This window comes from Thunnus maccoyii, chromosome 13, assembly GCF_910596095.1.
Source record: "Thunnus maccoyii chromosome 13, fThuMac1.1, whole genome shotgun sequence".
Lineage (NCBI taxonomy): Eukaryota > Metazoa > Chordata > Actinopteri > Scombriformes > Scombridae > Thunnus > Thunnus maccoyii.
In genome coordinates, this window is record NC_056545.1 from 30,737,524 (window position 1) to 30,765,236 (window position 27,713).

A 27,713-nucleotide genomic window follows, 5' to 3' on the forward strand; every position below is an offset into this window, starting at 1 on the left:
GTGGAGGAGTGAGCAGTGATATATGCGGCCTCCAGTGAGTGGTGAGAGATTATCTGAAAGTCATCCTCTTAAAGGAGAGTTCTTTTCTGACACTTTTTTAAGGCAAGTTTGTCAAAAGTTTTTTTTTCTGTCAGGTCTGAAAACTTTTTCTAGTTAGCTCTTATAAAAAAACAAACAGTGAAGGTAAGTGTAAATGACTGACCTCAGGCGTCCATCCTCTGCTGCAGCACCTCCAGGGATGATCTTGGTGATGAAGATGCCAGGGTCATCACCGATGTGTGGGTTATCTGTCCCTCCAGCAATGCTAAAACCCAATCCTGAGTTACCCTGCGGTCATGGAAAACAGTCAGTACACTGTGTGCAGTGTGCCATAATGCCAACACATCCAAGCTTCTACATTTTCAGTTTTTGTTGACATTTTCAGAAAGATGATAATTCTACTTTATGTTTATTATTGAGGTCATAGTGGGTGGCAGTGGTCTACTGGAGTGCATTGTATTGAAAAGTGTTCCTAATATTTTGCCTCTCTCATGTAAGTTAATGGGGTGGATAAAATATTAGGAACACTTTTCAATATAACGCAGTTTGCTGTATTCATTGTAACTGTCCTTTTTGCACAGACTGGCATGTATATCTGGGTGCCCTGGAAGCTTTATATATATGATGTGATTTGATTTAGTCTTTAAGCTCTGAAGAAGGCATGCTTGTGCCAAAACATCAGCTCATGGACTAAAGTCTAATAACTGTCAAAGTGCTCCTGCCTCTCCAGTTCTTCTGCTTGTTCTCTGTTTACATCATGTGTACTATCAAGATTGCCTTGACAGTATGCATTTAGTGTACACTTTTATATTTGATCCTTTTCTAAGTCTTAAACTTTAATTCTATTGAAAAGCACAAGTAACAATTTCTTTAAAAGACAATCATGATATTGATGCATGATCTAACAGCACGGCTTTTTATTGTCACTGCTTTTAGAATGATTATAAAGTGCTCAGAGGTCTTCAGTTTGCCATTACAAAATGGTTCTGGCATCATGCTGTAATACCAGGTCACAGCTTTTCTGATAATTTAACCGTGGCTCTATATTATTAACAGCACTTTACTATGAAATATTGTTTTTATAAGGCAGCAGGATCAAACCTCTTGAAGGCCATGTCTTTCACAGCAGGGGCTGCACTTTGGTGCCTCTGTAAATAAAATCCCCTGCATGCCCACTCACAAAATGAAAGTCAAGCTTTGATTAAGTTGTTAGCTGATGGGAATAGCAGCTTCTCTTGATTACAAAAAAACCCAGTAGGCGTCCCTGTGGGGTCTCGCTGCCTGGAACGGTAAATCAAAAACATTGTTCAGCTCTCCAGGGCAACAGCTTGAGGACTAGACACAGGCCTGTCTGTGGTCAGAATACACAAGATAGTTTGGCCATGATGATAAATGTGGAGGTTCTGGAGTATGGCTGGAGGCTGACTACTGTCTGTATTAAATCTTATCTCTCTGAGGCCACAGTACAGGCTCTCTTGTCCTGAATCACTTCTGTCCTCGGTGGCGTTCACCTTTGCTGTTGGTCTCGCTTTGCCTCTGCTCCTGATCCTATCAGAGAAGTCAAAACTGTTTCCTCTCTGCACCAGTTAGTATCCACTTTGCTGATATTTCCATCTCAGTGTCTTGGAGATTCATTATGCCAACTGAGCCACATCTGCTTCAGCACACAAATTGTTTTATAGGGTTGTAACGCATAAACTTCATGCTGCCTGCCTTTATATCGAAAACATTACATTCACCTCATAAATAAAATCAGGTGAGGAAGTCAACATTAGACTCTGGAACTATTTATAAGTCATGCTAAATCAAGGTGTTGTGATCATGGAGATTTTTTTATGTTTATACATACAATAAACTATTTCTGGTCATTTCTGGTAGTACATGTATGCAGTTTCATGCTTGTTATTGCCTTGGTATGGGGGGGGGGGGAATAGCTAAATTCTAGTTTGGGCACACACACATCCATTTTGGGTGTTAGTTCATGATATATACATAAGTTGCTGACCCCCATACCGAGTAGAGATCATCTTAACTTCTCTCTATTACAGCTTTGCGTCCTATTTTAAAGCCTTCAGGAGACCGTTTCACTATACTGAAATCTTCTCGTAGATTTTTTGTGGTTAAAGCTGTGAGATCTGAGATACCTACCCGCTCTAGAGTGATTTCCTCAAACTCATATTCAATTTCTGTGCCGTTGACCTGAAAACACAAGAAACAAGAAGAGTGAGCCAAGACATCTCCTCCATTTTTTAGTTTTTCAGACGTAGCTTGTACTGCTGCTGAATAATTATATATGGAGCCAGAGGATGATGCAAAGTGTTGGCTCTACACCAACTCCACATCCTTAAATCTGAGGTGACAGGTGTTTTCCCGGGCCACTCGTGCCTTCTGTGCTAAATGGGCCCCACCCCAAGGGAAACAATTTAGGGCGATGGTTAATCAACATTACCTATTTCTGCAACATGGAGGTTTGCTACAGAGGAGTCAGTCTCATCCTGTATCTCGCTGAGATGATTAATTAGCAGCGAGCGCTTCCGTCATTACACATTCATACAGGAATAGCACACAAGTATATGAGACGCTGCATATCATATTCCCAGTGGGGCATCATTTTTGAGTAACATTAGATATTATTATAAGAACTTCATATGATTGTTGAAACAAGCAAGACCTGAAGACTAAATTAGCAACAGCAGTGAAACAGCCAGAGAGTAAAATATGATGTTACTGCAGTGCATAATCACATCTGGACTCTTCAGCTTATGGACAATCTCAATAACATGAACACAGTGAGTAATGTTGTCTGGCAGGAGAAACGACTAGTCACTGGCTGCGGCAGATGTTCTCCTGTCCTCATTTCTTTAGAAATCTGAAAATGTTTGTAACTGTTAATATAACTGCCAACTGTTCACCAACTGTGACAGTTCTATCATGAGAAACACCCTGGTCTCTATTCAGGTTCTGTTATTCATTCAGCTTCCGCTCTGCACCACAGCTTCATTTATTTGTTTTGATGTAAAATACTGTGAAAAGTGCTTGAGATGAAGGTCTTTAGAAAGTCTTGTGCTGGTCTTTTATTCATGACAAACATCAATAATTCAGCAGTGCGACCTCATTTGTTTTACTAAGATAAGTTACGGCATCAAACTGTACTAATACAGCACACATGCTATCTCACCTCAGACTCAGTAGCAGGGCAGAGAGGAAGAGAACCATTCTTACTTTTAATGTGCTTCCACTCAACTGTGCTTTAATCTGCTGGAAGTATTGATCTTCTACTGAAAAAGACTAATAGGTGCATTAAAAAAAAGACACAAAAATTCAAACTCACATAAGGAACTGAATCCAAAGTGTCTGTGTTGACGATTATCGGAGCAGGGCTGGCCTGTAAGAGAGACAAAGAGAGAAGGGAAAGAAAAGGGTGAGACTTGAGTAATAGAGAGATGCCAAGGCCCACCACTGTCCTACTTTCCATGAATGTATCCAGGGGACAGGCTTGTGGATCTCTGTATCATCAACAATTTAACAGACTTCCATTTGCTGGATGGCACTATAAACATCCTTCTCTCGTACACAACACTCTGACACAGCTATTATAGCTGAATGACTTTAACAAGAGAGAGGGATGAGAACACGGCTCTTAAACAAGTGGATGTAGTATGTTTTTATCATGCATCTCCTACGCAATTCTAACACCTTACTGACACCAAAGACACTCAAATATTGTGATTCATACAGGACCCCGGCTTATGCTAAAATGCACCATCAATGCCTGGATGTTTGTAAATGTCAGATTTTACAGACACTGATGGTGAGACTGTTAAAACGTATTAAACTAACAACTTCTAGGTTCCAGATGTCTTTCCTCTGCACATGTTATGGCTCTGTTGCACAGCTCTTTGGTCTATATCCTATATTGGAATTCTGACCTCCAGTTGGGTAATAATATTGCAGTCATAAATTGTGCAGAATGAAATGAAACCAATGTCACACAGTGCACACAAAATGCTTTCTCCTGATTGCGTGTAGAAATTGAGCAGATGGTTAAAGGCAGGACTCCCGAGAGAGGAACTCTCTGTGTTTTGGCCACAACACAAGAGCGGTGAGCGTACATCAGTTTACAGTACCTAAACAACAAGCCCAATGTATGAGACTCACTTCAAAAGATGATGCTCAAGGATGCATTTTGAGATTCCTTTGAAATTCAGCCTTTGATTGTGTCCCCACAAGATGAATAGAACTCAAACAAACAAGGGCAATAACAAAAGAAAGGGCTAATCATTCTCCCGTGAATAATTAGAATAAACAAGAATGTAATGCATATCAATTAGTATATCATATTGTGTGTAAAAGCTGAGAGCAGCACTATAATGGCAGATCTTTGTACCTAATCCTGTTATAAGCCATAGTCTGTAAACATATTTCACATGTGGCGATATCATGAACTAAAAGGATTACCACACTGTATGTTCTACACACACACACACACACAGATTTATGTCACTGCTACTGTGTAATGTAAGAGTGCCTTACAGTCCATGTACCTGCTGTGAACCTGACTGACATGATGCTGTGAAAGACGAGACGGTATGCTCGGTCATCAGTCCAGCAACAGCACATGTCATCAGCTGTCCACTCATGTCTCCATCAAAGCTTTCATACCGCTTAGATAACTGGTTTCATGACCGGGCAGTGTGGGTAACATTCTGTGCAGGACTAGATTCTCCTCTATATTACTGGTAGATTAACACTATGCTAATACAACCTAAATAAAATGGAATTAATGCAGGAGGATGAAAGCTTTTAGATTTGCTGCAATTAGTGGATAGTGGAATTTCCTCGGGGTAAACAGGAAGTGATTTTATTTACTTTTCTGGGGCATCAGTCATCAGCCATACGTATGCACATTTTTACACTTAGAATCCTGTTATCAATTTCTTCTTGTGATTGAGAATGTTCACACACACACAGAACCACTCCTGACCAACACACACAAGTCCTAAATTACAGACACACAAACCAGCTCTGTCGCCATGTAAGCATAACTGATAGATTTATAGGTGTTCAGTACATGTACGAACAAATCTTCACAGTGAAGTGGCTATACTGAATCATCATTGTCACTGACAGAATCAGTAGCTTTTAGTAGTGGAGCGTCTCACTGTGACTGAGCGCTGTTGTCAGCTCAGCTGTGATTCACAGTACGTTACCTCCTTGTTAAAGCTTATTAAAAGGCCACAAAAGCTACTGTTCAGAAACAACCATAATCTGATAACTGTGTAAATAATAGGCTGTTGAGCGATTGCATTTATGTGCAGTGTCTGTAAAGGCTAGGCTGAATCAGAGCTGAACGCCAGGCCATATGAACTGTATGTACTGTATGCTTTGATAAAGAAGAACTGGTTAGTTCATCAGTGTCGTCAACATTAATCCGGCAAAAAAAGTCTGAGAGGAGCTGCTGTTTGACTGACAGCTGACTGTGAGACGTGTAGTTCAGATACACCTCAGTAATGAGCATTTACCTCAGTAGGTGTAGACAGAACCCCCAAAACTGAAAGAACAAACAAAACACATAAGAAACCCACAGACTGCTACATCAAGTAAAGCCAAACTGAATACGCAAAATGTTACAATGATAACAGAGGAAGACTTTACCCGTGTCTCCAGCAAGAATTACTCACACACTCAGAAGGTTAATTAGCACAAATGATCACTTTCAAGTCGAATGAATGATGCAGTGTGCCGATCGCTAAAATTATTCCATCAACATATTTTCACGCTTGGTCTGATTCTGCTGTCCAAGTGAGCTCAAATCAATTAATCAGCATTTTTGCAGATTAGTGGATCCAAATGAGATTTAAAGCAGATATTTTACAGTAGAAATCACTGTTTATTGGAAGAGAGAGATGACAGAGTGAACTCTTTGGTCTTAACATTTCCCTGGTGATCTTTAATCCTGGTTTGTTGAAGGTCTGCTGTAGTCCTGTAACTTTCTGCTATATCCTCTACTCCTAGAACAGATAAGAACAGAAAATCCAATTACAGTATTGGAGCTGGCTTATCCTAAATTGAATAATGACGCTGTTATTTCTCTCCACCACAGCAATTTAAAGACAATTTACCTTCTTGGAAAAATGACTTTCTATTGAGCATCATCATATATATATGATGCAGTAATTGTACAGGACTTATAGATTCTACATTTAACACCAATGTTTCCCATTAATACACTGCGTCCCCCGGCTTAACCCTGAAGCATTTACATTCATGTGAATGATTAGTTTAATGTGGCTCATTCAAATATGTGAGTCTTAATTGTGTGTTAGTGTGAGCATCACAGAGACAGAATGACTGAGTCAGTGAATTTAACAAAAAGAGAAAGATTACAGTTGGCTGGCTGCACAGGATTTTGAAGCCATCACTGATTGAAGGAAAAGGGTGTTTGTGAGAGGAATGATGAGGAGGATTAAGATGCTTCTGCTTGCCGTGCACGGACACTAATCATATGAATGAATTCACAGACGCTCTTAGAGAGAGAGAGAGGGAGAGAGAGAGAGAGAGAGAGGACATTAACAGTGAACTCAACTCTGACTTAAAACAACACCATGTGCAGCCCACAACAGTCTTTAACTGTCAGAAATATTCATTCATTTATGTACCGTACATGTCTGATCAAACACAGGCAGATAACATACATATACACATAAAGTACAGAACACATAGACACTCCTCTGCAATGCAGGTAGTGTCCAGGAAGGATGTCGCCTCACTGGTCTCTGGACCTATTACAGGAGGACAGAAACAGGGAAAGAAACAAATCGGCTCTTGTACAGCAAATCTCCTTCTATTATGCCAGAGAGCAGGAATCTAAAATTATCCAATTGTAGATCAAAAGGATCTGTCATTCATTTTATTCCTATCACTGGATGCTTTCTGCTGACCTGTGCCTGTCAGTTCGCCAGCAGCAAACGCATGGAAGCACTGTGACCTGCACTGCAGTGAAGAAAGGTGGCCTTTAATATTCTACAGCATAGCTTTGGAAAGTCACAGCAAGCTGAAAAAAGCCAAAAAGACTCACACAAACACAAAAGACTACAATAAGAACGTAGAGACTTCACACATTTTCAATTCTATGAACTATTATGCCCTGCAGTACCCAGTAGCAAATAACATGGATACCACTGCCACTATGAATACACACACATGTATGCACACACAGACCCCCGAGAGGTAATGGCCACTCAACTGAGCACATAAATGGCATGCTTAACTGCACTTAGGCTCATTTCTCTTCTTCTTCATGCTTCCTAACATCACCACGTGATCAAACGCCTCAAAAAGCACAGCACATTAAGCCAGCGGTCCAGCAGCATGGCAACACTGTGCATGATATGTTAAGAGGCTTCCATGAAGCTGAAGGGATAATATTGTGTATACAGTGTATATATAATATAGTGTAATAATATTGAATTATTAATCTGAATTCTGCCAGCACAGTTCAATGGCATACAGTCAAACTAAAAGCTGGAGCATGGTGTTGTATTAATGAGGGCAGCTTTCTGATGGGTTCAGGCCAGGAGCTCTTCTTCGCCCTACCACATGCCTACTTTCTTATGCATATCATTCAACAAACACTCAACTGAAACATGTGGACTGTGTTTTATTGGAATCTAATGAGTACAAGTTGTCACAATGTTTTGTATTGTGTTTTCTCTTCTAAGTTTCTAGACACTTTCACTCTGATCCGGTGCTAGAGAGAACAGAAATTTTCCACTGGAACATAACAAAGCTCTAACTGGATGATGAGGAGGGTGTAGAACCCTGTGTCCTATTGTGAAAATAGTCATTGAGCTGCAGAGAGCAATGCTGCAGCATCAGATGCTTCAGATGTTACAGAGTGAGTTGCTTTTACCTCTTCAGTTGAATCTCTTGAGCTCTTGTTGAGTTTTGCTCAATAATTCAGGGGCAACACTATGTATAGTGGCTCATGAAAACAGGGGAGCGTATCAATAATTCACTGACATCTCATGTAAAAATAGTCAACAACACAATATGAGATGTGGATGCTTTAGAAGTATGGTTAGAGTGAAGGGGAAGGAGGATGGAGGAGTGCCATGGAAATGGACAGATAAGCTCAACTACAGGACAACAGACGCCTACAAAGAGAGTGCAACTATGTTCAAACTAGAGGTTTCACAGAGTAGTTGACAAGTCGACTATCAAAACCACTAGTCAACATTGTGCATTATTTTAGACTAATGTTTCATCTGTGGTTTTAGCATGGTGGCAATGCATCTAGAGCAGATATGTAGTTGGGGGCGCTGTGAGTAGTTATTGTTGTCATGTGTGGCTTTAACACTGTGCAGTGTGGGGTGCTAAAACAGAAGACACGTAGCAAGAGCCAGAGGCAGAAAGAAACATGGCTGTACATCCCAGTGCTTGACTACAATCAACAGTGTGGAAATACTTTACCAGAGCAGCTGCAATATACGTACGTGAGGCTACCCTAACTAGCCAATTGTATTTTCTCTTTACACTAGTCATTTGGGTAAAATGTATGTTCATAATCTGACAGCTCAACCATTACATTTGTAAACTTATCGCAACCTGTGGACATACGTGTTTATTGGTGAGATTGCAACAAAGTTAAATCCAAGGTTGATCTTGTATTTCAAACGGTTTGAGCATGTAATCATAATGCAAAATAGGCTATTCAGAGCTTTTGAGATGGCCATCTAACGACCGAAGTTGGACATAACTTTGGTTGTTTTGAACATAGATTTGTTAGAAGAATCATTTTCTTCATTATGCCAAGTTAAATAAACAGAATTTAAGGTATTTAGAGAAGGAAAGACTCCCACTATCCCTGCAAGACAGCAGTTGCGTTGTTACTGTAGTCAAACAGTATCTCCTACTCAGACAAGCTTGCTGGGAGTTTAGTCCAATCAGATTGCGGTTCATTCTTAAACAGCCTCTCAGAGCCAATCAAGGACTTCGCTATTTCACCTACCCCCAGGTTAGTCCCGCATACAGTAGTTAACCCTTTACTGGTTGTATTTGAGAGCTTTTTGATGGGAGTTGATCATTGTTATTGGGTGACAAAAACTATGATATAGCTTCTGCAATTAATCAAATCTCGACTACTTTTTGTGAGTAGCTGATGACCTTAAGATGCAGCAGTTGTGAATGCCCTAGTTTAAACAGGAGGGTCATCTGTGCATACTCCTGGCCAGCAGGGATAATATTGATGGATTCTGCAGGGTCTAATTGGATACTGGTAATTTATCTTCAAATAATGACTCATCATTTATCTCTTCAACGGAAAGTAAAATGTTGTGACATAAATGAACAAAATGAATGAGAACAGGTTCAATATTGTAAAGAGATTCTGACAATAAAACTTTCAAATTTGACATTTCCATTAAAATCTGCCTTTATAGCCTCTCACTACTACAATCTGTCTGACATATGTCTGCTTTCACAGGCAACACAGCATGAATGCATTTCCCTCTATCAGGATCCCTGTGTTCCAGCTTATACTATTGTCCAGCTTGCCATATTTCAAAGGCAGTGCAATAGCTATAGAACAGGTACTGCTGACTGCCGCCCCTCCCCCTGGCACCCTTCCCTCTCCCTCAGCTACATGATGGATGGCCTCCCATTACCTCCCACTGGCCTTGGCTGAGGTAATTTCACTCGTGCTATGGTTGCACAAACACCACACATCCCAGCAATTAAATCCACAATCACAACTGCAAATGATTTGCTTTCGCAGCACATCACTTTTGTATATGTGTAATTCTAAAGGACAGCACATGCTGACCACTCATTAAGCCCTTGTTAATTTTCAAATGTCATCTCCTCTGAAAATACAGATCCATTTTGCTCTGCTAATAAAAAGTAGCTTCAATGGGAACAGATGTTTCACTGCTTAGAGACAGTTTTACACATTTACAACTACCTTACATGATGAGTTCTTAAAAGATAATGAAGATAATAAAGAGTAAAGCAGCGTCCTCAATACAACAACATAAAACATATAATGTCAGTAATGAAGTGAGTCCTCCAGACTGCTCATTGAGCCTGTCGCAGAGAATATTTAATACCAAGCATCCACACAGTTATTGTAGAGAGGAACACTGCATCACCATTAGAGCTGCCCACTCCTATGCATACAGACGTATCTTTAGAAAATCAAAAAAATATTTGAGAGGGCAATATGACATTTACGTTATGTCCTTTATCATTTTTTATTTGTTTTGTGGGCAACATTTCTATGTGATAAAATTTTGAAAAAATGTGTCTTGTTCAAATGTATCCATACATGTAGGGCACACATGCATCAAGTGTAACTCAAAGTGTCTCCATGCCAATCAATCAATCAATCAATCTGTCAATCAAGTTTAATTGTCACATGTAATCATATAAGGTACAATCACAGTGAAATGTAATCCTGCCAGCTCCTTCAATTTTCATTTCAGATCCTAGTGGCCTGAGGGTGGAAACTCTTTCTGAGCCTCTCAGTGCTGGCCTGGTGTATCTGGTACCTCCTTCCTGATAGCAGCAGAGAAAAAAGACAGTTATCCAGGTGATTTGGATCCTTAATGATTCTCCTAGCCTTATTCTCGCAGGTCTGGTGTAAATATTTTTAAGGCAGGGTAAAGCACCGCCTATAGTATGTTCAGTCTTACTAACCACTCTTTGCAGGGCCTTGTGGTCTTGTTCAGTGCTGCTTCCGTACCAGGCAGTGATGTTCCCTGTCAGGACACTTTGGATGGTGCAGGAGTAGGAATTCCTCAATATTTGAGGGTATACCCAGAATTTCCTCAATCACCTGAGGTTAAACATTCTCTGCCTTGCCTTTCTCACCACTGAGCTGGGTTTGTAATCTGTCATAGTTGTTAGACCTTGCCACATATCTCTGGGATTGCCCTCCTGGCATTGTAGTTCCACTTTCTTCCAGTAGTCCCTTTTTTTTACGTTGTAGGCTGCTGCTTTATACTTGTCCATGTTTGCAGCAGATGGTCTTGCTTGACTATGTGGTTGGGATCGTAGCTGGTGTTTTTCCCACCCCCCCCTCACCCCCCCACCCTTTTTCCTTGATGTTCATTCTGATGTTAACATTTGAAAACCTTGACCAGCCAGGCAACAGAGTTGGCAGGAGGAGAGTTTACAAAGTTGTGAGTTGACCATTTCCCTATCCTGATGAGTGACTTGTAGTCATATGTTATCATTGTCTAATATTATTCACAAAAAGTACGATTAATATTGTAAAAATAAAGGTAAAGAGCATAAATTTGCGGAGCTGACGAAGAGGCGACTGGATAGAATTATTCAATGATGATGAATTTTGTACTGCACATCCAAGAGATCAATGCTAGTTCTCTTTCATTTTAAATGCATTGCTGCTTTTGCTAATTGCCAAATTCTACTTTCATTTATTCCAAGTAATCTAGAATAAGTCCTTTGTGGCAGAATACTTTTTGAAGTGAAAACAGTGGCCACAGATGCCTCACACCATGGCTGTAAAAGATTTCATGAAGCTTTCATAACAAATTCAGTCACTGTTATCGTCAAAGCAGCATAGCACAACAGACCTGTATTTCTCAACTGCTCATTTAGTAAGCTTGTTCCTTAAATAATAGTTTTCAAGAGGAAAACCTGGCCAATGATAGCCCATTGAGCAAATCATTAAATGGCAGCTTGTGAATGTCTTGCCACACCCACATTTTTCTCAGTACTTCAGAGTCGAACGTCTCTGTCTTCTCAAGAAATAATTCTGCTCTGGCAATCAGATGCAGATTACCAGCCTGGTTCATCACTCTGATTTGTGATTAGATTAACTCATGGCAGACACGGTTGATTCAGTCACCCTTAAAATCAATTTCTTCAGAGCCATCGATTTTTCTTCCTATTTTATTTGGAAACTACTGGTTGTGACCAAAATAAACAAAAACAACTAAAATAAGAGTGTCAAGTGCTGAAAAAGGGGGAGGCCACCTTTTGTCCTTGTGCTTTGACTTCCCTATTAAGCCTTATAGTTTTTCATGCTTGGCACACAGTGTGTAGTCTGGTTGCTAAGATTGTTCACGTTGCAAGCTTTAATATTGCAGGTTTTGGGATTGATGCACCCATGACAGTCCCTGACCACTTCAAACTAACATGTGTCGCTAACCACATTTGATACAGCTGTCTGTGTTGGAAATATGACTTGGCTACATTTTTCACATGGTAACAAAAATGTCAGTTAATGATAAAAGGCACAATTTGAGGCATCTTTCACAAAAGCAAACCTCACAGATAAAATGAGGCAATTCTGACCTGACTCACAAATACTGATACCATCCTTTAAGTCACAGTACTGAGAGACAACACAAAAAGTGCTTTCTAGTCCCCACACACAATGCTCTCACAATTTATTTCTGGATATGATATGACATACAGCATATAGATGCCTTGCTTGGATGCTAAAGGTGAAAAAGATGAGACCATCACCAGGGTTATCAAATCAATAAAACTGATCTGTAGCATCTTAACAAGCCTGAACAGGAAGGTCTGGCGTCTTCCAGATCCTCCCTGACAGAAAACCAAACTACACTGCCTGCATTTCTCCTCTAGGGTTGGACTAAGGTTTGAGGCATTAAACTGCAATGATGCACAAATATATAATATGTTGATGGAAGAACCTCAGAAACTGCAGTTTGTGACACTCTTCACTGAAACTAATGAAATTTGTTTAGGTTGGTTAGCAGCTCCTTACATGAGGATTACACATGGACACCTCTTAAGCTGCTGAGTGAGAAAAGAAAGAATCTCAATGATAGAAGTTAATACTGCCATTGACAAAGTGATGTACCAGCCAAACATTAGCTCTCTTCATCAAAAAGCACAACAACAAAATCTCCTCAATTATAATGTATCCTGATTCTACAGTAACCACAGAAGTCACAAACAGGCAAATCTGTCCAACAGCTTGCTGCTCCTCATGAAACAGCTGCTAATGTTCTCTGATAGCAGCAGGGTTTACCTGATAGGGCTCCTGCCAGCTCTGGATGCAGCCACAGTCAGCGGGCCACAGGTCACAGCTCCCCCCCTTGGTTCTTACTGCCGCCAAGCGGCTGGGGCTCCTAGAGGATGTGCTGTCCAAATGCCAGGCTGCCGTCCGAGCCCCCCTTCGGGGGAGGGTGGCACCGCCAGGGACAGATCCATAATGGTACCGCTGGGATGGGTGATGGTGGTGGTGACTGTTGGGGTGCTGATGATGCCAGCTGAAGGAACATGGCACCTCCCCACAGTCCCCCCTTCCATCCAGGTCTGCAAAGCAACTCTGCTGTTTGCTCAGGTAAGCAGTCATGCTGCTGCCACAAAACACTAACCTCTGCTTACTTCAACAATTTGTCTTTTGCTTCTTTTTGTTCCTCTTCTGTAGGCTCACTGGTACAGTCATCAAACACGAGACACGGTCCTGCCTGTTCTATAAGTTGCTCGCTCTGGCAAAATGAATGATGAATGAACCGACTGGCTGGCTGCGCTAACTGTACGGGCTAGAGAGGGTGTGCGTGTGTGTGACCGTGTGTGTGTCAGAGCTTCTGGAGTGGGAGAACGATAAATGAGAGAGAGAGAAAGGGGAGGGAGGAAGAGGGGAGAGAGATAGAGAGGGATAGGGCGAGATACTGGATGAGAGTGAAACTGAGTGGGAGGGGGGAGAGCTGAGTGAGAAAGGAATGGGGGTGAGAGAAGGGGGAGAGAGAGAGAGAGAGATAAATAAGAGAGAATGATGGGATGGAGAGAGACAGATAAGAACAGCAGGAGATAGAGAGAGAGAGTTGTCTGTGTGTTGGCTGCCAGCCCTCTGTCAATAAACGAGTCAACTAGCAGAGCTGCTTGACAGCATCCGCACCTCCAGGCAGAAACAATTGATGATCGGTGCTGCTGGGAATCGGAGGCAATGGAGGTTTGAACTACAAATCCCTTGACTGCTATTGTGGGAGTGGCTGCATCTAAGAGGTCTAAGTTCTGTACCTAATGCTGCTCTAATCTTTATGTTTTATATTAACAAAGGATCACAAACATCTTCTTCTATGTAATGAGAAAGGAGTCGCTCATAATGCCAAAACCCTCAGCTCCACTGAGCTTTTTCGCTCACAATTTTCAATTTTGTGCCCTGCAAACACCACTCTCATCAGCTCTGATCAACCCAGTGGACAATACATGCCCAGCACCAAACATCAGACACAAAGTTAGAGACTAGCTGGTGAACATAGCAGAGCATTTAGCAACTAAAGAGCCAGATATGTTCATCAGGAGTTGGTGGAAACCAAAGCAGAGCTAAACCAGAGTAAATATTAGACTTATATTCATGAGTGATACTGTTGCTCTGTGCCATCTGGATGTGAAAATAGGAACAAGTTGCTAATATATTTGACATAACAACTTTGCAGGACAATAACATAATATATATTGTAATTCTTCTGCTCCCAAAAATTAAGTAAATGAAGCTTTAAAATAGCTATATATTACAGTATAATTGACAAGTGGTAAATCAAAAAGAAATCTTTGATTCGAAATGTAGAGTATCTGGGATTGCTTTATATATACAAAAGAAAAAGCAGTGAGTGAGTAGTGAGTAATAAAGACACCAAAAAACGAAAAAGAAGGACAACCACTAAGTGAGTTGGGCTAACACATTAATAGCCGTCATGTATGGTCCTGTGCCTTCTTCAGGGTGTGAGAAAGGGTTCCTAAAGAACCATAATAATGAATGGGTTGATAGATGAAAATATTTTTAATGTCAGCCACCTCCAATAAATACTTTTTTACGTTACATACACGACTGCCGAGACTTCATGCCACAGTGGATACACTATTTCCTTTCTTTCTTTCTTTCTTTCTAAAATCTTCTATTTCTTCAAGGATTCAGAGAACCACACAAGTAGAAGACAAAAATGCAATCAATCCCACAGACCACTGATCCTCACATTGATCCAAGCTTTCCAAACCCAATCTCACAGCTGAAGAGCACGGTGAACAGGAAGCGTGTGTTTTTAGGCATTAACGTTACTGGAAGCATACTAATTCAATGTGATCAGAAACCGCATTTCTGAACTCCCACCTCCCTCACTTCTTCAGTCACATGGAATCAGGGTCACAGGGCTTTTAGTTGCAAGCAAATGATGCTAAAACATCCGGCTGCTTTAGCATCAACATCATCTGTGATGTGAAAGAAAAGCCATATGCCTCACGGTGTCTGAAACACAACAACGTACACATAAGAGTATAGATTGTGAATTCTCATGTGCAGATGATGTCACCATGACAGCTTTCCACGCTGTGATATAAAAAAGCTTTTGCAATGGAGAGTTTTTCTACGCCACACCATACTGCCATCACATGGTGTGTTATGTGATGCTTTAGTATGTGTGTGGGCGTTATTATTACCCATTCCATCTACCAGAGGCGACAGCCACACAACAGTCAGTGATGGAGAATAATACCTCGTCAGAGCTGACTGAGGCAGCAAACAGCATGCCCCCGTGGGAGAGAGAGCATCAGTGGGCAGCCTGAGTGTGTTAGTGTGTGTGTGTGTATGTGATGAGGAGTGTGTGGGCAGGATGGGGGCATGGTTGGATGGATGGTTGGTCAGTTAGAAACAAATGCACAAATCAACAAACACAGACCTCCCAGTTCAGTTGCCATCTCTGACACCCTTGCTTCACTGTTCCATGTGTTTTCAGGTTTGCCCACGTGCTTAATCTCATTATGATGGGATGCTGATGCTTTCCTGCATTGCTGTGCTCTTGATCACATACCCATTTAAAGATGGAGGATGGTCATCATTAGTCACAAGCAACTGTCAAGAAGATACAACATGACCTTTTGGTTTTAAAGGAACATACGGTATTTGGGGTTTAGAGGCACTGTGTGATCCATGACCTTTATTGACATTTATCATGAACATGTACACCCTGAAACAACGTTCAAACCTGAAAACACATCATCATGTTCCCCCCCACCCCCCAGCCAGAAATGTATTTCAGAGTCTCAGAAACTGGTCAAAATAATATTTGAGTCATTACTGTTAATCCATAGTACTTTTTGGTAATTTTGTGATGTATGTTTGTGATGTGTGATAGGGGAGTAAAATCTACCTCACTACCACTTCAATTTACAGTTTGCAACAATAAATGTAAACCAGGTGCAATAATGCATATAATGCAGTCATGATATGTGAAACAAGTACACTACCTGCTTTTGTCATATACACTAACAAATCAGGTTAAAATATCAAACTGACATTATTACAATTAAAGTTATTCCTAAGAAACACAGCTAGGTGTTGTAGGCTGAAAAGATAATTAGCAGATGGATGTTTGGCTGAAGGCTTTTGTTAGTCCCTATGTGTTGTGGAGTGTTTCTATTTATAGTCTGTAAAACAAATTCATAAGTATATCAACTTATTTACTTCCATGTAAGTCCACAGTATCTACACATACCAGTGTAGATTAAAGCACGTTTTCAGTGTTTCGGTCATGCAGAAATCTGTTACCCTGTTAAAGGAAAACTAAACAAAGTGGTTACAATGATGTTGTCATATTTTAATCCATGCCTCCCCTTAATGTAGAGCCCTTTAAACTGACACAATAATCTCTGATTTCCACCTAATTTCCATCTTGATGTTAAATCCCTTCACTTAATCTTCCTGCTCTTATTGACTCTGTAGGTTTGGTTCGGTATATTAAGTCATCTCACAGGTGTCATCTTGTAGACCCAGTTTGTGTGTGCAAGCAAGTACTGCCAGTGTAGAATCCTCTAACACCTATGATCACTTGTACAGTCACTTATTACATTTCAACTTTATATTATTAGTACAAGCAAAGATAGTACTAAAACATTCACCAGCTGGGTGATAAACTCTGACACAGCTCTGTGAGAAGCCACTCCTCTGTTTAAATGTGCTTAAATGTGTTTTTACTTCTTGGGAGAGCTTAGGCTAGGTCAGGGACCATTGGTGATTAAAAAAAACAGTGCTGCAGATTGTACATCTGCATTTTCTAGACGTTAAATTTCAGACACAGTGTCTTTGGCTGCAGTGGTCAGTCTGCGTTGATAAATCAGGTGCAACAGCTACTTATATAAATCTTCATTCCCTCCTCCCACATTTTTTGCCTCTAAACAGGAAAACCTTAAAACACATATTGCAGACAAAACATGCAGTTATTTTCTTCCATGCACAACCTGCACAAAACCTTGGTGTAGTCCTTTAGTAATAAGGACAAATGCAATTTCACTGTTTAGCACCTACAAATGGGCCACAAATCCTTAGTAAATATCCCCCTTTATGTGGAAGTGTAGGTAATCCTATGCATACAGCCTTGAGGCCATCACTGAGAGCTGAGCTCTCCTCAGGTCCTCCTGAGTACCTAATAAGGTATCACTATTTTCAGTCAGCACAACACTGGGGCAAAAAAATGTGTCAATCTTCAACAACAATGTAACTTGTGATGTCTACACTGAATAACCCAAACAAACCAAGCAACCAAACAGCCAAACAGAACAAACGGTATTCTGTAGGCACATGTGCAGTAAATGTCGGAGTGGATACCTCCGAGAGTTTAATGTAAGATCAGACACACTGGAGTAATTGCATTTACTCTCAGACAATGATGAAATGTTAAATGTGGCCTCATCACTCATATCTGAGTTCTAGACTTCTCCCAGTAACTGATCATTTTTAGTCTAATAGCAACCTTCTGTAAATGATCACCTCAGTGAAGTTGCATACATTATATATAATATATATATATACATACATACATACATATATATTTACATAATATTACATGTGCTCTCTGTGATTTACCATGTAATACTTTCTCCAATATGTTATGCTATGTTATGTTATGTTATGTTATGTTATGTTATGTGTGTGTGTGTGTGTGTGTGTGTGTGTGTGTGTGTGTGTGTGTGTGTGTGTGTGTGTGTGTGCATGCATGCAGTCTCAAGCAAATGTGTGTGTTGTTTTGTGCTTTTGTCTTTCATTGTCACTCCACTCAGAGATCATTTGACCCTTGACACAAACTTGGGATGAGCCAATCAAAATCTGACAGGTCATTTAGTCTGTTGGTGCCACTTGATTGAACAGCTCTCACCCACTCAGGCCTCTGTCACTGAGGAACACAATCTTCTCTGCACCAAGGAGGAGAACTCGTGGTAAGAAAGTTGAGTTGCTTTAATGGGCCAGTTTCCCTCCCCTGCCATCACCATGTGGCCTGCTTTCATTCATGGAGTAAGATTATGGGGTGTTTGTGGCTCAGGGGATAATCGGAAGATCGGTGATTCGATTCCCGACTCCTCCAGTCCGCATGTCAGAGTGTCCTTGGGGAAGACACTGACACTGTGTGAATGATTAGGAGGTACCATTCAGTGTATGAATGTGTGTGTAAACAAGTGAATGTAGCTTGTAGTGTAAAAGCGCTTTGATTGGTTGGAAGACTACAAAGGTGCTATATAAATGCCAATTTACTATTTACAAAGCACAATTAACCACTTAGGGCCTCACTCCTGGCAAATTATTTTCTACAGGACATTTTCAATCACAATGTGCATGGTTATGCTTTATTGTATAACTCAACATTGCAAGTGCATGCAGTGGTGCCAGAGGCATTGATTTATTGGAAGAATGATGGCACATAGTACAGACACCCCCTTTCTATCTGACATGTATGAATGTGTGTGATAAATCACAAAGAATATAATAGAATATCCAGTGTAAAAGCACTCATTTAAAGACAATAATCAAAACAATGTTTCTGGTCAGAAAGTCAAGTGTATTTGGCCACATTAACAACAAAATGTAAACACAATGAATAATTGTAACTTGAAGTACACTCTGAATCTGACAAAGAATGAAACTGTGAACTGAAGATGAATTAAAACCTTGTCCATGTAATTTTCATGCAGGGCAATTCATGTAATGCATCTAAATTGCCACATGGGGGCACTTCAGCTCAGGCCGTTCTGCTTCAAGCAGTAGGCCTGACTAACTAGCAGCATTTAACTAGTATTCTTGAGGAATATTTGCTGCTATTCATAAACAAGTCACACAGTAATGTATTTTCAGAGAGGTGGCAGGACAATATATAGTTTTAGAAATTCAGAAGTGTTTTCTTACTGGTTTCTTACTGGCCTAATCCAAACTTAAAATATTTGTCAATATTGTTTTCCTTTCCATTTTTATAGATCCGTGTTTGTTCTCAGAGCAGGCATGTTCCACTCAGTCACTGCACTTTGACTGGTGTGTATCTGCAGCTTTAAGAAAGATTCAAACAAATCAAATTATAATTCTGAAGACATTCAGAACAAAACATTTCAGCAAAGTCAAATCTGACTCAAGGATGGATGGGACATCTGGAGTACTGAGAGTTGTCCCAGTGGGCCAGTCGACCTGTCTGTCAGAGAGAGAGACACTGATATAAAAAGGCAGAAAACTGCCCTATGTTCTGGGATCCTGCATCAAACTGGCCGGCTGACTCCAAGCAGGCGCGTGTGTGTGTGTGTGTGTGTGTGTGTGTGTGTGTGTGTGTGTGTGGCTGAGTTATAAATGTATCTATCCTTCATCCCCCATCCAGCTCTACTTTGGTAGATTCCGCCTTTGATTTGGCGATGTGACAATGACTGTATTGGACATTAACAGTAAGTGAGTCGACTTCAACTGACATTATGCTGCATTCAGCATAGATCAGGGCAGATATGTTACTGTGCTATGATCTCTTTCCCAAGATCTCTATGATCTGCCCCCTCCCCTACACAAAAATAATATATAAACAATATATGATAAATGTAATAATTTTAATATAAAAATATAATCACAAAATAATAATTCATATTTCCCAAATGTTCAATGATTAAGAGCTTGTATGTTTATGTGAGATGTGTGACATAACAGTAACAAACATCAGCTGAGTTGTGCTGCATAGTCTGATACACACACACACACACCTTATTTAAATTTTTACATCCAAATGAGATATGAGAAAGAATGATGGATGATAGTTTGTGCCAGGATGTGAAGCTGGAACTGACACAACAGTGTCTCACAAGTCAGAATTTGGAACAGGGGATCCCAAAGGCAAAGACAGAAACTCTTTGATCTGTTAGCTCAAAAATGCCACAAAACTGTCATGTTCTGACGTTTAACCCTTTAACTCATTTTTATTGATAATGCAATGCTGAATAAGATAGTCACTAGTGCAGCACTAGTGATGATTGTGATACACGCTGTCACTTCTGGGATGTTCTGCACTTCTTTTCTCGATTTTATTTCTTTGTCTCATCTGTCATCAGTCTTTCAAACTCCTGTCACACATAGCTCTATAGAACTATTACTAATAGAAAAAAAGTATCTTGAATTAGAATGATCAGCAGCACAGTCAATCAGACAGAGCTAGGACACTGCCATAACTTTGCTTAATGACCTAATAAATACTGCTGCTGAACAACACATGTATCCAATATTTGCATGATGCAAACTGAACAACTCCTCCAGCTGCTTCACAATAAAAGCCTGGCAGCAAAGACAGAAAGAATGCTACTGTGAAGCTGCAGTTGCTGTTAAGCCACTAATGGTAGCTTTGTCAGTTAGGTTTTAATCAAGCTTAGAAGCTGAACTAAATCAACATTTAGACACATGAAATTTCTGCAGAAAAGGCATGTTTCATGTAGCCATGTTTTCTGTTGTACACTTCAAACTAAAATCGAATCATCTGCTAAGATATGCTTCTTTTATTTCACCTGTGGAGGAGCAAGATAGATTATTATTATTATTATTATTATTATTATTATTATATTAATATTCCTGAACATTGGTACAATTTCTCAAACTAACCCATCCTATTTGAATGATTCGAAAAGAACTTTTGTACAATATTGAATATTATGTATGTAAAAGAGTAGAGAGCTAATTGCAACTATTTGGACCCTAGCTTAGTGCTGTTTCAAGTATGGTGACAAATATGATTGCAAATATGATTAAAATATCCCATCACAGTTTAACATGTATGCACTCACAACTGAACATCTAGGCTGAGCTGGTAACAACACCACACAAATAACAAACAAGACTATGTCAAAACCTTATATATGGCTGGACTGTGTATGAAACGCTAGAGGGCTTTTAATTTGAAACAGTCAGTCAGTCACGGACTTTCGTGTTTATAGGGCTGGCCCCTGCAGTCCAGCCAAAAATAAGACCAAGGCAACTTGTTTACACCTCACCTATGTGATATTGGTTTCAGAAGCAGTAAAGAATCTGCCATGAATGAAGGAAACACCAGCGGCCAGTAGTTTATCTATCTACCATCCATTCAATGGTGTTACAGGGCTGTGTGTAAGGATTTGGACTGTGATACATTTTCATTGTTCTGGCTCTGTGCTCCAGTACATTGGATCTGAAAAGCAACAATGACTCCAGAGGTTCAGGTTAAAGAGCTGGCTTTCATCTTTAAGGATGTTGGAGGGTGTTCCCATCCATATTGGCTGAACTGCGCAAGAATGATCACCCTTTGTATAAGGTCAACCCAATTTTAGTGTCCCCACAATATGTATGCAAACACCCTCTAATTAAAGCTGAAAGTCAGTACTTTAACCCCATAGACACTGTTTCATTTCACAGCCAATGCACTGAAGCCATATCACGAGAACATGTGCTGCTGTAAATGCTTGCAAACAGCACTGTATATTGAGAGAGCGTCCGACTGCTCCTCAGACTGTTTTCACCACAGATGCAGGGTTCACAGTAATTAATACACAGCATGTACAGTATGAAATGCAGCTTTTTCATGGTAAATATGTGAAAGGCTGGGCATCACTACTACAACAGATGGTAATATCATCTTCCAAAGTCCTTAATAAACTACATCCACAACTCTGGCACTCGCCTGCTCCTCCTGTGACCACATCACTCTTGTTCTGAAACACCTCCGATGGCTCCTGTCACACACTGAATTCACTTCAAACTTCTCCTTGCTCTTAAAGCCCTTTATAACCAGACTCTCCTTCCTCACCTACCTCCTCCACCACCACGCTCCTTTTTGCAGCCTCTGCTCCTCTGATGCAAATCTCCTCTCCCAAATTCCAGGACCTTGTCCATAGCTGCCCCTTCCCCCTAGAACTCCCTACCCAAACACATCCATGACTGCTACAATCTTGCTTGTTACTCAAAGCTTTTAAAACTGCTTTTAATATTTAATTTCATATCCTGTGCTACTTAGCACCTGTAATGTGTTTTAGTTTACATTCTTTTAATTTGTCATGTAAGGCGTATATAAGTATCTCGAAAAGTGCTCTATAAATAAAATGTATTATTATCATTATCCTTTTAATCACCTTTTTGGAACATGTCACACTGAATGTATGAGATTCATAAGCCATCATCTGCCTTGTCAGTGACATTAATCATTTATCAAAAACCTTCCAGCTGACAGGTAAACCTGAGTCATGTGGAGACATGACCTTTATGTTTTCTGATTTACATGTATATTTGGAGACATTTAAAACTAAGGTGGTCTGAATGGAAAGCTCATCTTAGTTAAAGGTTATGGGTCATAAAAATCTAAGAATGGGCATGTTAAAACATTCCATATTCCTAGTACTGGATTCATTCATTCAATGTCATTACTATAGTAAGGATATACATAATTAACATCATGGATTTAAAATAATCCTTCAAAACAATACAACCACAACAACTACTACATCCAACAATTTCTTACTTTATGTTGCTGTATGAATATAAGCTTTTAGGAGTGCTGCCATAAACAACAATCACCATGGTGACTTATAAACAGAGATTAAAGTACTAGTGTGTAGGATTTAGTGGCATCTAGCGCTGAGGTTGCAGATTGCATCTAACTGAATATCGCTCTCCTTCCGGACTGAGAAGCTACGCAGTCCGTCAAACCTGCGAAAAATGCAAAAGGCCCTATCTAGAGCCAGTATTTAGTTTGTCTGTTCTGGGCTACTGTAGAAATATGGCGGTACAACATGGCTCCATGGAAGAGGACCCACTCCCTATGTAGATATAAAGGGCTCATTCTAAGGTAACAAAAACACAACGATTCTTATTTTCAGGTGATTATACACTAATGAAAACATACTTATGAATATTATATTCCATTTCTAAGTCTGTACCACTAGATGCCACTAAATTCTACACACTAAATACCAAGAGTCTAAATGCCCCATTAACAGCCACACCAATGGTTTCAACCACCCAAACAACCAAACATCTCCATCCATAATGAACTGCACAGTAAAGAGTCAATTAAAAACTGAAAAGAAAATATTTGAAATATTTCCTTATTCTCCCCTGCAGTCCTCTATGCAACTAGATGAACCCAACTTTAAACCCAGGGCTCCACTGTAAGGTGGAAAATGCTGAACACATTCAATTTTATGCATTTTTATTATGCTATTAATGACACAACCTAGAGAGCAGTGGGAATAAACTGAGTGGAAAACCTGAAAAAAGGCTAATGGTTGTTGATGTGACAGATCACCAGCCAGCTACTCCATTAACTACGAGGAAAGTCTAATAGGAAATATCTTCCATTTAATTAATTCAATACATTAAAGGAACCTGTTGGATGGAAAGCTATATTTCTAATTACAAAGAATATAAGAAATGGTAAGGCTGTAACATTAGAGCAGCAGTGGATGGTTTCATTATTGTTGCATACTGTATGTAGCTGCTCTGTCAGTGGGGGATATCTACTGAGTCTGTTGTAAATAACCATCAGGGCTGCAACATTTTGCATCTGCACAAATGTTCAGTTTCAGCTGAGTGTTTACTAAGACTGCAGATGTACACTGCTGCAGTTAATCACATTTGCACAAAGTGCTGTTACATAAGCACATTGCATCTTTCTAGAGTATTTTTGTGCTGCTGAACTTGAAATATTTGTTGAAGAGAAGACACTTTTGGAACTACAAGCATGGATTCATCCTTCAAGAGGAAAGCTCTATGTGAGAAAATAAATAGCCGGATGTCAACTCAACTAAAAGATCAGTGATTGAATGAATTTTGGTAAAACTTTAAAACTCCTTTGATTTGATCATCAAATGGATGAAAAATGTACAATAGCTCAGTAGCTATTACTGGCTGCTTCAATCATATGGCACTGACCCAAAGCAAGTCAAGAAAAATAAGCAAGAGACCACTGCATGAAACAGAGAAGTAACAGTGTGAAAAAATAATAAGTTGTTACATTGCTGCTCACTTGTGTTATGTTACAAGCGACTACTATAAATTCACTACTTCATAATGCATCTATTAATTCTCTCTTACTCACTGTTTCCACCTGCCTGTACTCTCTCTCTCTCTCTCTCTTCATGTGTCTGATAAAACAGTGCTGCAGATTTTACACCTGCTTTTCTCACATGTTAAATTTCAGATGCTGTGACCAAATGCAGACCAAACGAATTTTACCAGTGTAAAACCTCAGAACAGCCCTTTAGTCAAAAGAAATAAACACAATTTGACTGTGAGCACATAAAAAAGAGCAGAAATCTTTGGTAAATATCTCTAAAACTCTCTATATCTAAAAGTTACAATGAAGGATTTGTGGCAGACTCATTAAGGAGCTATCTTTGCTTAGTCAAGATTAAAATAGTGTTGCTCTGTGAGCCTGCTGATTTGATATTGCACTGCTGCCTTTTGTTCTTTTTATGTGACTTTATTTTGTACTTGTTGTTTGTCTGAGTCTTCTGTTTATCTCCATGCTGCTTTCCTGGCCAGGTTGCCTTTGAAGAGGAGTATTAATCTCAGAGGGATTCGAACAATTAAATAGAAATTCAATAAGTACAACTTGTATGCCGATATCTGCTGCAGTGCACTGCTGTATACAAGGCATGACAAATCTGTCATATAGATTAGCTGAAGTGCTTAAAAGAAAGGTGCACTAAAAGTCTGGACCATTCTAAAAATATATAATTAAGACCTTCACACAGGGATGTCAGTCAGTCTCCCGGCAGGTGCACCCTTTCTAACCTGTAATTCCTCTTCGGAGTCACAGTGTTTCTTCTTCAGCTTCTCTGTCAGGGTCTGTTTCCACTTGCACACGGTAACTAGCGAGGGCCATTTTCCTGGGCTCAAATTAAGATTGAGCCCCCTATTCAGGCTTCCCAGGTCCGGGGCCCAGCCCCGCAGGACTTCCATGGACAGTCTCTTCTTGAGGGTGCCGAGGCCCTCGGAGCGTGGAGGGGACAGGAGGTTGGGGACACTTCCTCCATGGAGAGTGTAGCCCAGGGATGAGTTGTTCATCATGCTGTCCCACTGTCGCTTCCCCATAAAGCTCATCTTGAACCTGGTTTTGTCCATCCAGATGTGCTCTGACTGGCAGAGATCACCAAGCGGGTCAGACAGCTTCTACAAACAACCAGGCATCCTGTTTATTTTAGTAAAGTATATCCCAGTGAAGAAAGAAAGCTCAGTAATTTCCCACATCTTCACAAGTAAAATAATCCATGGATCAGCTGTACCTCTAGATACCAGCTTATACTGTATTGAAAATCAACTTCTCATCCATCAGCAGGAGTTTGGGTGGATTAGAGGCTGAAGTGCACACACCTGTCCTCTTTACAGCTGTGTTTTGGAGTGACACGGTGCATTCTTTGCATAGAGGGACTTTAGAACAATGGGTGCAGTGGAGCTGTGGAGGACAGATGGGTGATATCGCTCTAGGGGGGTGTAAGCCAGGGGAAACACTTGCGACACATACTCAATATATCTGATTGGGTGAGAGCTGCAGCGGCTGGGCCACAGATGTGGATCCGATTGGATTAGGCAGGGAAGAGTGCTGGGTGCTGGAGCCCACTGATATAAATCACATGGAGGCATAATTAATGCCTGAGGGAAGTCAGCTCTGTCAGGAAGCCAAAACTAGATTAGAGACAGATCAATGGAGCACGTCAGGAAAAGAGGTGGAGCATCAGTGGCCCATGCCACAGACAAATATACACCCATCCAAACACAAACACACCATAATGAGCAAAAAAACAAATGGAAACAACAACCTAGTCACTGCAGTGGTAGGTAAATCAAATACAATGCTGAACGCTGGCTTGGGGCTAATTGAAAATTCTCAGAATAGAGCTGCTTTAACCTTTTGTCTCGCTCTTTTGTGATTGGAGCAATCAGAGCGAAGAGGTTCAGCCAGAAAGGAGAGAGATGAGCGGTTTCATCTACTTGTCTATCTCCTCCTATTCTTCCTTCTCTCACTTTGTGTTCTCTGTCTTTTTCATTTGCTCGTTTGTCAATGACCTCTTCTCTCTCTAGCAACCCACGACCATCTCCCTCCCACACACTGGAGTCTCATGTGTCTTCCTCATTTTCTCCCTGCCTGTCTTCCGGTGGATCAGGCTGCAGGAGGATGTGTGGATGTTGGAACAACTCAGGCCTCAGGCCCGGACTGCCTGGAAGCTGCGCTGCTCTCCGCTTCAGTGCTGGATGACCACAGGATTAGACTCGCCTGGCGTGACACTGATAACAACTTGCAGGTACACATAGAACAAGGTAGAGGGAAAGCAGAATGTGAAAACTGTACTCTGCTCACAGCAGGCTTGACGGGCTTAAAAAAAATATAAGAACGAGCCAAAAAGAAAACCTCATCACACTGCCATGTTTCTCTGTCACTTGCTTCTCCAGATGCTTGACATTGGCCCTCTAAAAAACCCACTCGCCTATCATACTACTGGAGTGCACATCCATTATCGAAAGAAGCTGGTTCCCACGCAGCAAATGGCTGCTTTGCCATTGGGACATCATGAGAGGAACAACCACAGGGGAATAAAAAACAGGCAGAGACTGATTTGGAATAGAGCAAGTTAATCCATGAGAAAGGAAGTAGAGAGAGTAAAGAGATAAATGGCTAATAATAAACATAAATTACAATTCTAGTCTCTAAAATGACAAAATTCAGTTACTAGTGCCTAAAAGTTTGTCTGATATTTATCTGAAACAGAGAAAAGCAAGCTAATAAGTAGCATTTGTGAAGCAACAACTAGTAAATGTTAATATTTTAACTGATCAATAATAAGAAGATTTAAAAAAAATATTTAAATTAAAATAATTTTCCTCAATCAATTTATTATTTCAGTACTCACCTATCACCTATTTGATAATCTCTTAATACAAACATGTGATTGGTAGATATTTATGTACAATGACAATGAAAAGCAAGCAAAAAGAAAAGAAATGCTGTCTGGTTTCTGTGAATCCAGTCTGAAATGATGGAGGCAACAATCAGTGTTCAGCTGCTGGACGCTGACAAAGAGCAGAAAGGGTGAGGATGGTTCATGGTGATGAGAGGTGAGAGTGTGTTTGAAGAAGCTCTAGCAAACAGATGTCATTCAGGTAATTCTGGCAGTTAACACTGTACAAACATGACCCGTACCCATTTACTGTGAAACATCGCTGCTTCAAATCAAACTCAGACCGCCACAGTTAAACCAAGGCTTCCAGCATTTCCAATTCATGTTCATAGATGAGATTTTGCCACACTGCACAGGTAATATCAGCAGTTTGTTTACACCAAGAGCCTTTCACAGCAGATTAACTACACATACACTCAAAGAACAACCATACTGTATGAGTGTTTGTATACAACAGCTCTCTGCTG

General features: G+C 40.4%; 1 protein-coding gene across 15 annotated transcripts in view; it reads right to left on the bottom strand.

Annotated features, from left to right (window-relative positions):
• The window catches only part of dlg2 (discs, large homolog 2 (Drosophila)), a 184,484-nt gene that overhangs the window by 38,936 nt on the left and 117,835 nt on the right, over positions 1 to 27,713 (bottom strand). For all 15 annotated transcript variants that reach the window (XM_042430975.1, XM_042430968.1, XM_042430977.1 and 12 more), the window contains 3 exons: positions 3,371 to 3,424; positions 2,188 to 2,238; positions 203 to 327 (listed from right to left, as the gene is read on the bottom strand). In XM_042430975.1, the coding sequence (XP_042286909.1) occupies positions 203 to 327; positions 2,188 to 2,238; positions 3,371 to 3,424 (230 nt within the window). The remainder of the gene's footprint in view (positions 1 to 202; positions 328 to 2,187; positions 2,239 to 3,370; positions 3,425 to 27,713) is intronic.